At 52.3% G+C, this 15,338-nt stretch overlaps 5 protein-coding genes across 5 annotated transcripts; 2 read left to right on the forward strand and 3 right to left on the reverse strand.

Moving 5' to 3' along the window:
* Positions 1–417: 417 nt before the first annotated feature.
* Positions 418–1,835, reverse strand: A1O5_02647 (uncharacterized protein; the record flags this gene model as incomplete). The annotated part of the gene is made up of 2 exons (XM_007743261.1): positions 418–1,541; positions 1,643–1,835. The coding sequence occupies 2 exons, from the start codon at positions 1,833–1,835 to the stop codon at positions 418–420; spliced, it is 1,317 nt and encodes a 438-aa protein (XP_007741451.1).
* Positions 1,836–2,619: 784 nt separating this feature from the next.
* On the reverse strand, positions 2,620–4,782 carry A1O5_02648 (molecular chaperone HtpG; the record flags this gene model as incomplete). Its single annotated transcript, XM_007743262.1, has 2 exons — positions 2,620–4,464; positions 4,522–4,782. 2 exons carry the CDS (start codon positions 4,780–4,782, stop codon positions 2,620–2,622), a joined length of 2,106 nt encoding a protein of 701 aa, XP_007741452.1.
* Positions 4,783–6,050: 1,268 nt separating this feature from the next.
* Positions 6,051–8,071, reverse strand: A1O5_02649 (uncharacterized protein; the record flags this gene model as incomplete). The annotated part of the gene is made up of 3 exons (XM_007743263.1): positions 6,051–6,559; positions 6,611–7,571; positions 7,628–8,071. The coding sequence occupies 3 exons, from the start codon at positions 8,069–8,071 to the stop codon at positions 6,051–6,053; spliced, it is 1,914 nt and encodes a 637-aa protein (XP_007741453.1).
* A 1,979-nt stretch (positions 8,072–10,050) lies between these two features.
* A1O5_02650 (uncharacterized protein) lies at positions 10,051–11,714 on the forward strand (the record flags this gene model as incomplete). Its single annotated transcript, XM_007743264.1, has 4 exons — positions 10,051–10,107; positions 10,157–10,187; positions 10,262–10,403; positions 10,457–11,714. 4 exons carry the CDS (start codon positions 10,051–10,053, stop codon positions 11,712–11,714), a joined length of 1,488 nt encoding a protein of 495 aa, XP_007741454.1.
* Positions 11,715–12,493: 779 nt separating this feature from the next.
* Positions 12,494–13,801, forward strand: A1O5_02651 (uncharacterized protein; the record flags this gene model as incomplete). Its single annotated transcript, XM_007743265.1, has 1 exon — positions 12,494–13,801. One exon carries the CDS (start codon positions 12,494–12,496, stop codon positions 13,799–13,801), a length of 1,308 nt encoding a protein of 435 aa, XP_007741455.1.
* Positions 13,802–15,338: the final 1,537 nt, after the last annotated feature.

Raw genomic sequence — 15,338 nt, forward strand, 5'->3', positions numbered from 1 at the left:
AAAAAAAAGAAAAGATGCACTGATCTGTCTAGCTCTGCTCTCTTCTCCCCTCTTCTCGTCTGCCTTTCTTTGACTTTGTCTTTGGTTGAGAATCTTCTTTCGGGTTGGATTCGCTGACGATATTGTAATCTTCGCAAGATCTAGGTTCGTCTGACTGTATACGGAGGGACAGGCGTGAGACGAACTCGGTGGAGTACGAGGTCGGCACCGAGACTGGCTACGTATTCGGAGACGTCCTTTTGGTTGGAAGCTTCCAAAAATAAGGAAGCCCGGTTCATTCTCCGGGCCGATATAATACACAGACTCACGTTCTACCATGACCGCCCAAGAATTGCACCCTACAAACGCCCGTGCTAGATGCAAAAAAATGGACTCCGTCATATTTTCCCTCTCAAAGATCGTTCCATTCTTTCTATCTCAGCCCTGGTGAACCTTCTTCAACCTCGTGCTCCCCTCATACAATCCCCTATCAATCGCCGCGGCCACCGTCAGCGTGCCCCCCACCACCGCACAAACACCCGTCAAAAAGTTGGCAAAGGTCTTCGGCCTTGCTTCACGGTTAATCACCTTCATCGGAGAGATGTCGTAGCTGAAGAAGACGCCGGGAATTCCTCCATGCGCGTGGAGTCTTTCCTTGTGTCCCTCGGCAGCGTCGTTTCCACCGCTCAGAGATCTCTTGTGTGATGTGACAGAGTATTGATGCGTCTCGATCGAGCCCTGGCTTCCGGCTCCCTTGCCTTGCATGCCCAGCGGTATCAGGTCCGCGAGAGACGAGTGTTGTTTGATACTCCGATCCTCATCCCATCCGAGCGGCAAATAACTCGTGCTCACCACCTTGATGAAATACATGAAGTTAAACCCGGGCTCCTCCGTCTCCTGCTTCACTCCGTCCAACGGATTCGAATGGTGATGATCACTCCATTTCGCCGTCACCCCCATATCATCATCACTCAACTGGGGTCCGAACCTCAGAGAGTGGATCTCGTGTGTAAATGTGTGCCCGCCCTCCACAGGAGTGTCGAGATAATTATTCAAGTCGTGTACGTGCATGTTTCCATTTGAAAAGCTGCGGCCGGGCGCGATGTGGAAGTTCCCCACGACCTTGTTCACGCGAATGACGCCTTCAATGCGGCACCCCTCCGAGCGTTGTGCATCCAGTCTTTCACCATATCCTTCGCGCTCACACTGTTCCACGCCTTCGCCCCGTCCGAACGCCCAGCTGTTGGATGCGTAGGCCTCGCGCACCTCATCACATGTGTTACAACAGCCAGGTTTTGTTGCGTTGGCCGGTGCAGGAGCCGAGTAGCAGGAGCCGCAGTAATCGGGATCCAAGTGGACGGCATTATCCTGCTGATTGTGTAGTATTAGGGCGGTCGTGTCAATGATCTTGGAACCTTCGGCGACGGAGGAGAGGCGCACTTTGTTGACGCCATGGACGACGCCCGTCTGTTGCTCGCCAGACACATCCATTACGTCGAGGGTGAGCAGTTCGCAAGGGATGCGGGGAAAGGAGATGTTGAGGTGAATCTCCATCTTCTCACCTGCAAATGTAACAATCTCGCATCAGCATGAGTCCTTCCACATCTCTTGACCCTCCTCTTGAGGGCAGCTGCTATTCCAGACCACCAAATGATGTTCTTACCTCGCCCCTTGTCCACAATCAACTCGGGCATGACTAGGATTTTCCTGTATTCATTCCACTCTCCCCAGATCAAATAGAAGATAATAAGGATAGAGGCGATCGTCACGATCCCGCCAGAAGTTGTCCGCACCCGCGCATCTTCGACGGTCTTTGTGAACGCATCCAGCCGATGAAACCGCGATTTAAGAGCCATGATGGTCTATGGTGTGACTTATGGATCTCTCCAGTGTCACTCGTCGAGAAGGTTAGATCCTCCGATAGAAGGTAGAGTAGGTGGGAACACAGTGGAGGCTGAAAGGAGCGGACTGGGCCTCCGGGGAGAGGAACCGAGAGAAGAGGTCGAGGAGGAAACCCAAACAGACTATAACTCGTTAAGGCGTATCATAGTAACAGACAGCGACATTGTTCTCGTGCAGTTGTCGATCTGTCAAACTTGGAGAGGGTAGTGAGGGTGAGGGCGAGGCTGCAACCAGAGTGGACAGCATGTTCCATTTGCGATTTTCGGATTTCCTTTTGGAGAAAACTTCCACGGGGTCCAAACCTACAACAGGTCACTTGGCACAAGACCCTGTCTTCTCAGCCAACCAATACACGAGGGACTTGCGCAAGAAATCTGTGGCTATTTGTAGAGCTGAACAGGAAGAGAAGACTATTTTCGACGGTTTCATTGAATCATGCCATCAGTTCGAACTATGGAATACAGGGAGCTGTGAACACAACCATCAAGATATGCTCGCTGCTTAACCCGCTCTACTTCCATTAATGCCCTGCCGCTTTTTGGTTGTCATTGCAATCCTTCCTACCACTAGTCTTCCAAACCATTTCACTCGTTGCCGGGATATCGCTGAGAAAAAAAACATGGCAAGAGTACCCACGTCTTACTGACACCGAACGCCAATAGGGATGACCACGAAGACAATCGCTCAAGAATGAGATCTCGTCAATGGAACATCTATGCCGTGCGTGGTAGGAACTGTCTAGTCGACCTCTTCCATGGCGCTCTCAGCAGTACCCTCAGCGGCAGGGGCCTCTTCAGCGGCCTTCTCCTCAGCAGTCTCTGCTTCCTCCTCCACGTTCAGGCCGAGGGAGACGAGCTTGTGAATGCGCTCGGCAAAGCTGGCTGGCTCCTCAATGGTGAAACCGGAGACGAGCAGAGAGGTCTCGAAGAGAAGCTGGGTGATTGATTTGACGGTGCGATCATTCTCGCCGTCGGTCTCAACCTTCTTCTTGAGCTCACGAATGATTGGCGACTTTGGTGAGATCTCGAACGTCTTCTTGGAGGACATGTACGAGGACATGGATGTGTCACGCAACGCCTGGGCCTTCATGATACGCTCCATGTTGGCGGACCAACCGAATTGACCGGTTCGGATGGCGCAAGGAGAGCCGACAAGCTTGTGAGACACAACAACCTTCTCGACCTTATCGCCGAGGATGTTCTTGAGGCTCTTGGCGAGACCCTCGAACTCCTTTTCTTCCTTTTCGCGCTCCTTCTTCTCCTCATCGGTCTCCTCCATCTCGAAGTCCTTGGTAATATCAACAAGTTTCTTGCCGTCGAACTCCTTGAGCTGGGTCATGGCATACTCATCAATCGGGTCAACCAAGAACAAGACCTCGAAGTTCTTCTCCTTAAGCGAATCGAGGAAGGGAGACTTCTGCACGGCCTTGATGGATTCACCAGTGATGTAGTAGATCTGCTTCTGGTGCTCTTGCATACGGGTGGCGTAGTCGGTGAGCGAGGTAGCCTCTTCGCCAGACTTGGTGGACTGGAATCGGAGGAGCTTGGCAAGAGCCTGGCGGTTCTGGGAGTCTTCGTGGATGCCGAGCTTGATGTTCTTGCTGAAGGCAGAGTAGAACTTGTCGAACTGCTCACGGTCTTCCGCGATCTCATTGAAGAGTTCAAGGCACTTCTTGACAATGTTCTTCTTGATGACCTTCATGATCTTGTTCTGTTGAAGGGTTTCACGTGACAAGTTGAGAGGGAGATCCTCAGAGTCAACGACACCCTTGATGAAGCCAAGCCATTCAGGGATCAAGTCGGTGGCATCGTCGGTAATGAAGACACGTCGGACATAGAGCTTGATGTTGTTCTTGGTCTTCTTGGTCTCGAAGAGATCGAATGGAGCACGCTTGGGGACGAAGAGAATGGCGCGGAATTCGAGCTGACCCTCCACGGAGAAGTGCTTCACGGCCAAGTGATCTTCCCAGTCGTTAGACAGGGACTTGTAGAAGGAAGCGTACTCTTCTTGTGTAATGTCGGAGGGGTTGCGGGTCCAGATTGGCTTGGTCTTGTTGAGTTCTTCCTCTTCAATCTTGGACTCCTTGACCTTCTTTGTCTTAGGCTTCTTCTCTTTCTCTTCGTCTTCGTCAACTTCTTCAATTTTGGCCTTCTTCTCTTCATCCTCCTCTACCTCTTCGGCCTCCTCGTCAGGAACCTCCTTCTCGGTCTCCTTCAAAACGTGGAGATAGATGGGGTAGGAGATAAATTCCGAGTGCTTCTTGACAACCTCCTTGATCTTGGACTCATTCAGGTAGTCGGTCTGCTCGTCCTTGAGGTGGAGAATGATCTTGGTGCCACGGCCAAGGGGCTCGCCTTTCTCATCGTGGGTGATGGTGAAGGTACCACCTGCGCTGGACTCCCAGATGTATTGCTCATCGTCATTGTGTTTTGATACGACGGTGACCTTATCGGCAACCAAGTAGGCAGAGTAGAAACCGACACCAAATTGACCGATCATGGAGATATCGGCACCGGCAGTCAAGGCTTCCATGAACTGCTTAGTACCAGATCGAGCAATGGTACCGAGGTTGTTGACGAGATCCTATCAAAACGTGAGTCATGGCGCTGTTCTCTGAGAGAATGGGTGATTTGAACTTACAGCCTTGGTCATGCCAATACCAGTATCACGGATGGTGAGGGTCTTTGACTCCTTGTCTGGGATGATATCGATTCTGAGGTCCTTGCCAGAGTCCAATTTGCTTGGATCTGAGAGCGCCTCATATCGGATCTTGTCGAGGGCATCAGAGGCATTGGAGATCAGTTCTCGAAGGAAGATCTCTTTGTTGGAGTAGACAGTGTTGATGATGAGGGAGAGGAGTTGGGAGATTTCAGCCTGAAACTCGAAGCTTTCAGAGGCCATGGCTGCGATCTTGTGTGCAAAGGAGAAGATCTGTGGGAGATGGACAGTCAGTACAAGTGAAGGAAAGATGATATTTGAGCCGACCAGAGTCAAGGCTTGAAAACGCAATGTGCGTTGCTGCAGGCAGCGTCGCAGTGGGAGAAGCCAGGGAAAGGTGAGGCAGGGCAAACGCTGGGTCAATGCGGGGAGGTATAAGGGGAGGTTGAACTCACAGAAGTAGTGTGGTCGAGTTAAAGAGACGGATGAGCAGACTGTCCTATGAAGCGGGAGCACGAGGAGAAGAAAATTTCTGAGTGATAAGTCTGATGGAAGAAGAGAAGGCTGGAAAGTGTTTATGCCTTATAAACTTAGCCGCAGTCAAACCTGGAGAGCTTCCATACGGTTCTTTTTTCCTCTGCACTGACAGCCCCCACAGGGGAGTTTGCCAAGACATGGGCCCACTCAGTGGCCCACAAACCCTGAATAAGCATTTGCCAGACAGCAAAAGAGCCTGTCTGACAGAAAGGTCAGCAAGGCTACCATTCATTTGATATTGAGCATTTGAAGAGCCGTGATGTTTTATCGAGGTAGAACTATACGAGCACTACTGCTGTATTCTCATTCAGGCCCCTCCCCAACGATTCTCACTGCCGCAAGCAGCGATATGCTTCTTTTTCAACCAATGTCGTCAACAACTCCCAAGCCTCCGCCCGTGCCAACTGTTTCTGTCAGACAGAGACTAACGCTTCAATGGAGCCACTAGCAAGGCGTTGCCTGGCCACCATAGGCTGCAAAGGCTGGCAAGACAGCCTGGCGAGCCTTCTCGAATCTTGCAGCCTTGACGGGCCACCAGTCTGCCCTCGTACCTTCCACAGAGTTCGGCCCTCGAACAGCTCTCCACCGAACATCAGAACTCGTACTGCTACAAGCAACCGTGGGTAGAACACCAATGCACTTGTAGTGGTAACAGAATCATTTTTGATATTGACATGGCCTTTTATAATCAGCATGCTAAGAGTGCTGTACCAATGCATGTTATAACACTCTGTAAGCAAAGGACCTCCCACCCAGCCGCCATGTGATGTGCAAGATGGTTTGGTAGAATCACAGCTATCTATCGATTCTCATATGTCACAAGATTAGCCATTTCTATACTCCCATTTCTCATGTCCGTGGTAAACATTCAACTCCTGCTGTCCTCTGGGTGAAATTTCTTCTTCGTTGTGGTCTGAAACTCATAAACCCATCACACCATTAAGCCGTAAACAAGACCTCTTGGGTCGTTCTCGCTATCCGCCCTGTGCTTCCGAAGTGTCTTGGCTCTCTGCACTGCTCTCCCTGTTGCTGGCTTCAGCAACTTTCTTCTCGGCTGCCTCCAGCCGTTCTCTGGTCTCTTTCAGTTCGCTTTGCAAGCTTTTAATATAGACAATGGCCATTTCAACCGTGCTTGCCTTGCTCGTACCCTGTCCAGGGGCAGGGGGTTTGGTGGCCGTCGTCGCAGTCGCCGATGTCTCCCCGTCCTCGATCTCGTCTTTGGGAAGTCTCTCCTTCTTACTGTTGGCCACGAGGATGGACGGGGGAAGAAGGGCCTCGATCTCTTTCAATGCGAGATTGATCCGATTTCGGCGACCCTGCTCCGCGATTTTGTGTGAGGTTCGTTTCGACGTCAGATTCTCGGCCAAGGTTTCGGGATACGAAACTCCTGGTAGGTGCGTGCCCTCTAGTATGTTCTGGTAATTCGACTTGGACGCAAGATATAATGCACTTGTTTCAGCTGAAAGGTGTGACATGCCTGGACCTAGAACGGTCAGCCTACCACGTATCTGTCCGCATCTGATTGAAGACTTACCAGTTGCAGGAGCTAACGGGCTGATACTAGGAGAGATTTTAGGCCGCAGGGCAGGAGAAATTGTCGCAGAAGACGTGCTCTGGCGCTTCTTGCTGGCGCGACCTCCTCCACGGCTTTCAATCTTCCCAGGTTTCGCAAAGGTCTCTTGCGATGTCGCCCTTGTCAGTGCACTTCTGGGGGTGCTTGCGGCACTAATCTTGGCGGATTTGGCGGAAAGAGTAGGAGTGTTGTCGCCAGAAACCGAACTTTTGCCAATGTCCATACTTGGCAACCCTTGCGGGGCGGTCGCAGACGCCGCAGCCGCAGGTAACATGATGTCCTCCATAGGCTCATCTGCACCTTGGAGAGGGCCATGGTGCTCCATTTGCTTCATGGCAACCGACTGGTTACTAGGCATCCTCATCAATGTGGCAGGAGTGACCGGGTTAGTGGACTGCGCATTGTGAGCAATCACCATTGACTGTGGCGACTTGCCCGGGTGAGGCACAGGAGGAGGCCTCATCGTGGCCTCGGACAAAGGTTCCGGCGAAACCGAATCATCGCTCCCGTGAAGCACAGCGCTATTGGGCGCCGATGGATGGAGTGTTGAACCTAGCGCACCCTGAGGAAGCATGCTTCGGATTTTATCTATGGGCAATGAAGTCAATGAAGGATGTCGGCGGCGCGGCTGAGGCTTCATCGCAGGAGACTGCTTCACGCTTCGAGCGGCAGGGGCGCGAGCAGCATTGCTGCCTTTGCGTCGAGGGCGCTTCGTCCCAGCCGCGACGGGTTTTCCAGCGGCGCTCAAATCGTTGAGGTCGATAGGGGAGGCGGTAGTGCCAGTCGAGCTAAAGGCCGCCTGCGCTTCAATCGCAGGAGACGTCAACGGGCTGAAAAATTCGTCTGCCAGCCCATAATCGGACATGGCGAACCCGCCGTCCATTGGAGTTTGCGCCGGAGAGACCAGTGGAGTGAAGGACACCTGGAAAATCATCAGCAAAAGGAGGATCTTTGTATCGTGCCCGACGACCACGTTACCTGCTGGTGGTCGAACAGAATCTGTCCATTGCCTCCCATCTGTTGCGCATATTTCCCGGGATGCATTTCAGCGCTCACAGGCGTGGGAGGAACGTGGTACTGGGACGGCATCTGCACTTGCTGATATGGCGGGAATCGGGCGGCGTAGGCGTGATCCGTGGATAGCTGGTTGCGATAACCGACGGGGTCGCTGGTCGACGTCACATGGATACCCATCTGTTCGACCCCAGTGTAATTCAGGTCGGCTGCGCTGTTCCCAAATCCCAGACGACCCATGGGAGTATCGAGGCCGGAGTGGCCATTGTTCATGGCAGCATAGTGTTGGAAGTCGTTGTCGAGGTCGAGGAACTTTGTGAAATCTTCGTCGCCAACCCCGGCCACCATGCCGTCATCTTGCATATCTTGAGCCCATACGACATTCTGCTCGCGCTCTTGTTGAGTCATCCTCGAGGCTGAGGATGGCGAGGGTGTTAAGCCCGCAGGTGGGCTGCGGGAGGTGGTGGATGGAAGACACGACGGGTCAAAGTAGGTTCATTTCTGAGGTCGGGCGAGATAGGAGCAGCCCACTAAAGATTTGGCTGGAAAAGCGATCGCGACGCCGAGTAGATCAAGCTGGCGGTGGCTGAAGTTCAGCGAACAGACGCAGCGCAGCCTCGTTGAAGAATGAATGGAAAAGAGGCAAGGCTGGGGGTACGTTGGACAAAAGCACTGAAAGGGCAAAATTCGAGGTCGGTGATGGTAGCAGTCAAATGCCCACCACGTTCAGCGGTGCAGATTGCAAAGTCAGAGTATGTAGGCTTTTCGCTTTTCGAGGGTCTGGGCTCCACCCAGCGGGGTTGTGCGTCTTTGTGGTCCTTGGGGGGAATGGCGTGGGTATGTTTTTTCATAGACTTGCAGCGAGCTTGCAGTAGGCAGAAAATGGCGTGGGCATTGACCAGGGTATTGTCTCGAGGTTGGCGCTGAGTCGTCGGCCGGCGACTGCAGAGTGGGTGTGGGACGAGAAGGATTCGGCTGGGAGGTCCTGGCACTTCTAGGGCTCGGGATGATGGTATGAGGTACTGGGTAGGTGGAGGGGGGTCGAACTTCGGGCTGATGGCCAGTGAGGGAGCTTGGTAATTAGGTTCAGTGCGAGCAAACTCGAGATGGTGGGTAAGATGTTATTGATCAGATATCAATCATGTGCGGTGTGTCATGCAGTGTACCTGGTACACGTTTCTGATCCCATGAGCGACTCTGAGCAGCAGTGTGATTGCGAACACAGAAAGGACCGGGCGCGAGGAGGGAACTGGAAGGGATCGAGGTGGTGGTGGTGGTGGTGGTGAGGGTGGTTCGAAGTTGAAGCTGAGGTTGGCCTGGGTTCAGGAAGAATAATTGGTCAGACGTTGGTTTCGAGGCGAGGGTTGGATAAATTTTAGCTACGGAGGGGTTTCGTCGTGGGCATCAGAACCGATTCAGCAGTTCTGCATCAGAGAATGAGATGAGGATGAGGATGAGAATGGGGCCCAGGTCCATCTACATACCAAATCTGTCTATTCGGTACGGAGCACATATATGTGACCGTAATGGTATCCCGCAGCTCACAACCTGGAAGTCAAGAATGGAGTCTTGTTGCGCCTGACTTCAGTGACTTGTTGAAGGTGAGCCCCCGAAATGGGGAACCAGAGGGGGCATGTTCGCTGGCTAACAGTGGTGATAGTGGGTTGTTGCTCAGTACCCAGTGCGGCGTGCCTGCGAATACTTACCACAAGTCCAGGTACGAGGAGGACATGGGGCGTGCGTTGCAGGCACCCAGCGAGCCAGGAGTGCAACCGCAGGCGGCACCCGGCACCCGGCACCTGGCCTACAGTCAAAGACCAGGGGGGCTGAGGGTTGGGGGCTTGGGCTACTAGGTAGGCTTGGAAGTTGAGGGGTAGTCTATTGGCACCAATACTCGTTAGGTGTTTGTAATATTCCGTAGGTAGAAGGGGGGCGGGGCGCACCCGTCGGCGACAAACACTCTCGCCGTCCTCGCAGTTTCTTCTTCTCTCTGTGTTCGGCTTCCACTTTGTCCCAATTCAATCCGCGTCGCTCCACCGAATCAGAGTTTTTAGGCCGGTCTCGATCTCCAATACGTACAGTACCACCGTCAATTCGCCCTCCAAGGCTAGCTTCGCCCTGTCTTTGATTGGCCTCTCCTCTCGTCTCCCACTCAGGCCGAACGATCTGACTGTGCGACATCAGGTTGGGAGATCCCCCGACGCTTGGGTCAAACGAGTTTCCATCTTCTTGCCTTAATTCCCTTTCGTCTTAGTCCGTCACTTGCCCGCCCGGCACCAGCTGACCACGATTACAGGGCCATATCCGGTACGAGCCCTTCCCGAAGCAGTAGCTTCAAATAGCGCTGGCTGTGTGCTACGACGCCCTACCTTGCCGTGGACCTCACCATGTCTAAGCCCAAGGCGTTCCTCAAACAATCAAAGTCGAAAAAGAAAGCAGAACAGGTGATGGACCAAACCCTCTCCGGCCGATCGATATTAATAAATCACATAGGCTCTAGAGACCGCCGACGATTTTCAGGCAGGTACGTGGTCGCATGAACAACCACCCCCCAGTCGGTCAAGGCGAAAGGTTGGTGAGGCTGATCCCCGTATTTAGCTGGCGTGGACTTTGAAGAAGCTGCAGGGAAATGGAGGGCCGGAGATGCCGTCAAGTCGATGCGCTTCTTTTCCAGAGCCATCGAGGTATATGACCAGGGATTGCAAACCTTCCCCGCCAGCGTTGATCTTGCGTACAATAAGTCTGTCGGCCAATCGCATCCTCGCTTCTACCACAAGGCTGACCTTCAAGCAGAGCAAGAGTCCTGCTGGAAATTGCAACGCATCCTCTTCTCGTGCCACATTTGCATCAGCCTCTTCTTGAGGTTTTGGAGCAGACATTGGAGGCGCATCGCTACGCTCTTACTCTAGACCAGGACAATCCCGATACTTTGTTCAATACCGCCCAAGTTCTGACAGCTATTGCCGAAGTATATGCCAGAGATCCCAACCACGCTGATCAGGATGTCCTGCAACTACTCGAAGAAGCCTTGGAACTACAGAATCGTTGCTTGAGCATTCAAGAGTTCAAACTCGACGAATATACGCAACAGCAGAACGAAGCGGCCGCCCAAATTGCATCAGAAAATTCAGCTGAACCCATCACTGACGTGGACGATGAGGGCAATGCCGCTTCCTCCGGAACCGGCACTGAAGACCACTGGTTTTCGGTTGTGGAACCAGTGACAAAAGATACCCTTGTTGACACGATTCTTGCACAACTTGGAACTCTCACTACTCTCAGCAGCTTTCTGAGTTCCTCAGACTCCATCCCCACCTCTAGCTTGGCTTATATCGAAGAATATTCTTCAAAATTGGTCAAGACAAAGCTGCCACCGCTTCTTCAGGATGCTGGGCCTGAGAGACTACAAGAAGTTGCTCTCGCTCGGGCAAATCTTGCATCTGAATTGTTGAAAGCAGGCTATCTCTTGGGCTTAATTGACCCAACCACGTTCAAAAGAGAGCGAGATGAAGCATTTCAGGTGGCTGAACTTGACCTGGAAAGGAGTTTTCCTGCCCTGGTAGCTAACGCGAATAGTCTAATTGCATTCAACACTGGCCTTGCAGACGGTGAGCCCTCTAACGCCGTCTCCTACGCGTCCATGCGGTGGAGTGCCCTGGCTGCAGCAATAGCCAACATGGCTACGGCATCAAAGATTTCTGGTCCTCTCCCTGAGGATATTGCCGAGACACATTTCATCCGCGGGAATTGCTCTCTTCTACAACATCAGTTAGGACTGCCGCCGACATCTTATAACGCGGCCATTGCGAATGGCCCCCAGCTACTGAAAAACGCAGAGACCTTTTATCGCAACGCCAGCAAGCTCTATCAGGACACAGAGCAGAAAGCCGTATCGCAGCTGAGGGCAATCGTTGCTCAAGCTGTTCAGACGCGTGTTGATATTGCCTCCACCGCTGCCCAGCATGACCAGGGTAAAGGACGAGACTGGGTTAGAGCCCAACTTGATGACATGGTCGATGATGGGCTCATCACCCCGTCCCAATCTCTTTGAGATGTCCAGCGTGGTCACCAAATTGCACAACTGAGCGGCCACTTTGAGACTACGAAGAACTCCTGGCTCTTGAAACTTCTACTGAAAAGTCAGTATGAGAAGATGCAGACACTAATCTTCAAACGAGAAATTTGCGGGACTCTGTGAAGGATCATGAGGCCCATAACATACGTATCTTCGATATTCAGGACAAAGAAAACTCTGACCCTCTTAAAGCCATTTCTCAGTCTGCGGTGTTCAAGTTCTGCCTACGGGTATTACTGACTCTTTTCGCTCCCTTCTCTCTCTGTGGGCATGAGACGAAGCAATCTATGCATGTTTGAGAGCTGAGATCTTTAAGGCCCTTAGACCAACTGCATCTACTGAGTATTCATATGAGCCCGTCTCTTCGCTCCTCGAGAACGGGTCCGGCAATATTCACGCAGGCAAGTTTTCCATATCTTAACCGCCAACGCGATGCTCTCTTCCCTTAACAAAGCTTCATTCTCTACATTCAGCCAGTTCTTCAAAGATGGAGAGGTCCCCAATGCCTATCAAGTGGCCTTATGGCAGGGACACAAGAATCTCTTGTCACAAAGTCGAGCTTGTAGAGGTGCAAGTCCTATTTTACGCGCATCGCTACAAGCAATGCATTTCTCTCTGTGAACAGTTACAAGCGTCGGAGGTATGTCACTTTTTCAGTATGTAACTTCAAAGGGTTCCAGATCTCTGACCGCCTCAAGATTCACGCCCTACAAAGGGCCTTCCTTTGGTTTTACCATGCCACGTGCTACGAGTCGATGGGGCTGATTGCGCACGACTTTTCAGGCAATAAACTTCAGTTCTTGGATTCGGCGAGGGAGAGTTTCAATCTGGCTCTGAAATGGCTTCCTTTGCCCTATGTATCAACAGAAGGAGGTACTTACGCCCAGCGGGAAGACTCACCTATCGCACCCGAGTTTAGGTCCCCTGCCCTTTCTGTCAATAGAACGCCACCCGCAAGTCGCAAATGGATGTCCGCGGCTGGCTGGGTCACAGAGACACCACCCTCCGTTTCGTCTAGCAGCGTCTACTCAACAGAAAGCGCCATCTCAAACGGAAGATTTGTTCAGGAGTGCAGTGCATCATCGCCGCAAAAGCGCACATACCAAACAAACCGGGCGCCACATGCCCACATCAACTCACAAGAAGGAACTTCAGAATGTAACCCTTCGGAACACCCAGCTACGCCAGCTCCGGGTGAATCTCGACTCGACCGCAGCGCCAGCTCCAGACAAGCACTGCAAGACGATCTAGTACCATCACCTCTGTTCAGCCGGAATCCCAAATGCGCTTGCCCGCCGCGACCTGATAGTAATGACAATACCCGACCACTTCCTCCCCTCCCATTCAACCACAAGTCCGACTTTAAAGCCCAAGGCACCCGCATCATCCAAGATCCACTGATGCGCAAAACTGCAGTCCAGACCCTCATCGCACGCTTTGAAGGAGTCCTACCCTTAAGCCCCTCGTCTCCACTCGCAACAGCACAACCGCCCCTGCGAGAACAGGTATACGGACTCGAAGCTAGCACCCCTTCCCCTGGCGTCACATCCCCACGCTTTCGAATGATCCGCGACGCGGTCAGTCCAGACCCACACAATGAACAGCTCGAAGCGTACCTCACTTCTTGCGCTTCGACTGCGCTAACACGCTACAACACGCACCTAGCGGATTTCTGTGGTCAGCTGAGGAAGCATATTGCTTATGTAGATGGGGAAATTGGTCGCGTGCAGAAAATTCAAGGCGAGAGGAGCGCCGCCAGGGCTTTGGGGCCCAAGCACCGCCTTGCGAGTTTCTGGTCTATTGAGGTCGCTCCTCCATCAAAATCGAAGCCCACTTCCGGATCCACATGTGCGGGCCGAAGCACCAACCTTGTGGGAAATGACCGTGGCCACGACCATGGGTCTCCTGTGGAAGATCCGCAAGACAAAGTCAAAAAGGAGAAAATCGACAAGTTGAGACGCCAGGGTTGGAAAGTGTGCAAAGAAAGACATGGGTTCAAAGGTGTGGAGTTCTACGAGGACCTGAGAAGGCGTGTAGAAGCCGAACTGGCTGGTAGGTTCTGATCTGGATCAGAGAGCACGAACGGCACCGGGCTGCTTGCTCTTGCAAGTCCAACTGCCCTGGGTTGATTGGTTGATTGTTGCGTACGGAAAGGTGTTGCAAGTGATGGCTTATGACTTGGTTGGGCGGAAACGGAGTAACTTGATTGTATTGGATCGTGTGTGCCTTGTTGCTCGACATGGAAAAAGCGACCGAGTCTCGTGAGATGTCTTGGGAATCCCTGGGAATAGGGAACCGGGAACCCAGCAGGGCGGGGCTAGTTTTGCCGTTCTCACTCGTATGTATTAGTACGAAGAGCAGAAACCCCCAAAAGAAAAGCAAGTTTTCAATCAATCAGCCTCGACAGTTGACAAATCGACGAAGCACCTCGCAGAGTTTGTTTGCCCCTTTCCCCCCCGGGACTTTCCTTTTTCAACAACAACAACAACAACAACCCTCCTGAGCCCTGACGACGACGACGCTACCACATCCGTATTCAACACACACAGAGGCTGCCCCAGCGCTCTCCCCACTCCTCTCCCAGATATTACGACGATGTACGAGGACGAGGACGAGGACGAGGACCTTTTCTCCTCCGTACTCTACTCGGTTACCGGAATGGCTCAGAGTCAAGGGGCCCAAGACTACGAGGGGGGGGGGGGCAAGGGGGCAAGGGGATCAGGCCCTACCTAATAGGTAGGTAGGTAGGTGAATAGGTAGCTTCCTTCCTTCCTAGGAAGACGAGCAAGATGAAGATAAGTAGGGGGAAAGGGGAAGAGGGTGCACGCTGGGTGGTGGGTGTTGGAATGGACAAGCAGACAATGATGGCGCAAGACACCCACATCACCGCCCCTACACAGTACAAACAAGAATTGAGGTTAAGTCATGTCAAAGAAAGACATCCGTCCTGTATGCGAGTCACTAGGCGCATTTCTATAAGCGAGGCGAGGCGAATCAAAGAAAGAGCTTGAAAGAGCCAACACAAGTATGCATCGAGTACCGATACGATCTACGAAGGAACAGGTAGGTACCTAGGTACTTATGCACAAGGAGAAAGCAAGAGCAGTGATCCGAAGGAGATGGATTTTGTATTTCTGTATCTTGTATCAATATCAGAGTCGACCGATACCCCCAGTTCTCCATAGCCAAGCAGGAGCTGCTGAATCACGATAAGAAACCAGCACAGAATGTGGATTGATCGAATCAGTCCTTCCCCCTCTGATCTTCTCGCAATCCCTAAGTATTGGCTCTTCTAAGCCAACCTAATTGCTCCGTCTCTTCGCAAGTCACCAGTTCCCCCCTGTTCCACAGTAAGACAATTGAGATAGGAAAAGAACTGGATCAATATCGTCACGTCGTCATCAATTATTCAAGTCGTCAATCTTCAGCTCACTTCACTCTTGTCTCAACACCTCCATCTTTTTTTTTGGTTGTATATTTGTCGATGGGTGGAGTTAGTAGTGAAAAGAAAATAAGTCCTCCAATACGAACTCCACTCGCTCCGTGAAAACATGCTAATGTGTACAAGGGCGGCGGGCATGGTCCCTCCGCCGCCTTCTC

Source organism: Cladophialophora psammophila (genome assembly GCF_000585535.1).
Source record: "Cladophialophora psammophila CBS 110553 chromosome Unknown aczJe-supercont1.3, whole genome shotgun sequence".
Taxonomy (NCBI): domain Eukaryota; kingdom Fungi; phylum Ascomycota; class Eurotiomycetes; order Chaetothyriales; family Herpotrichiellaceae; genus Cladophialophora; species Cladophialophora psammophila.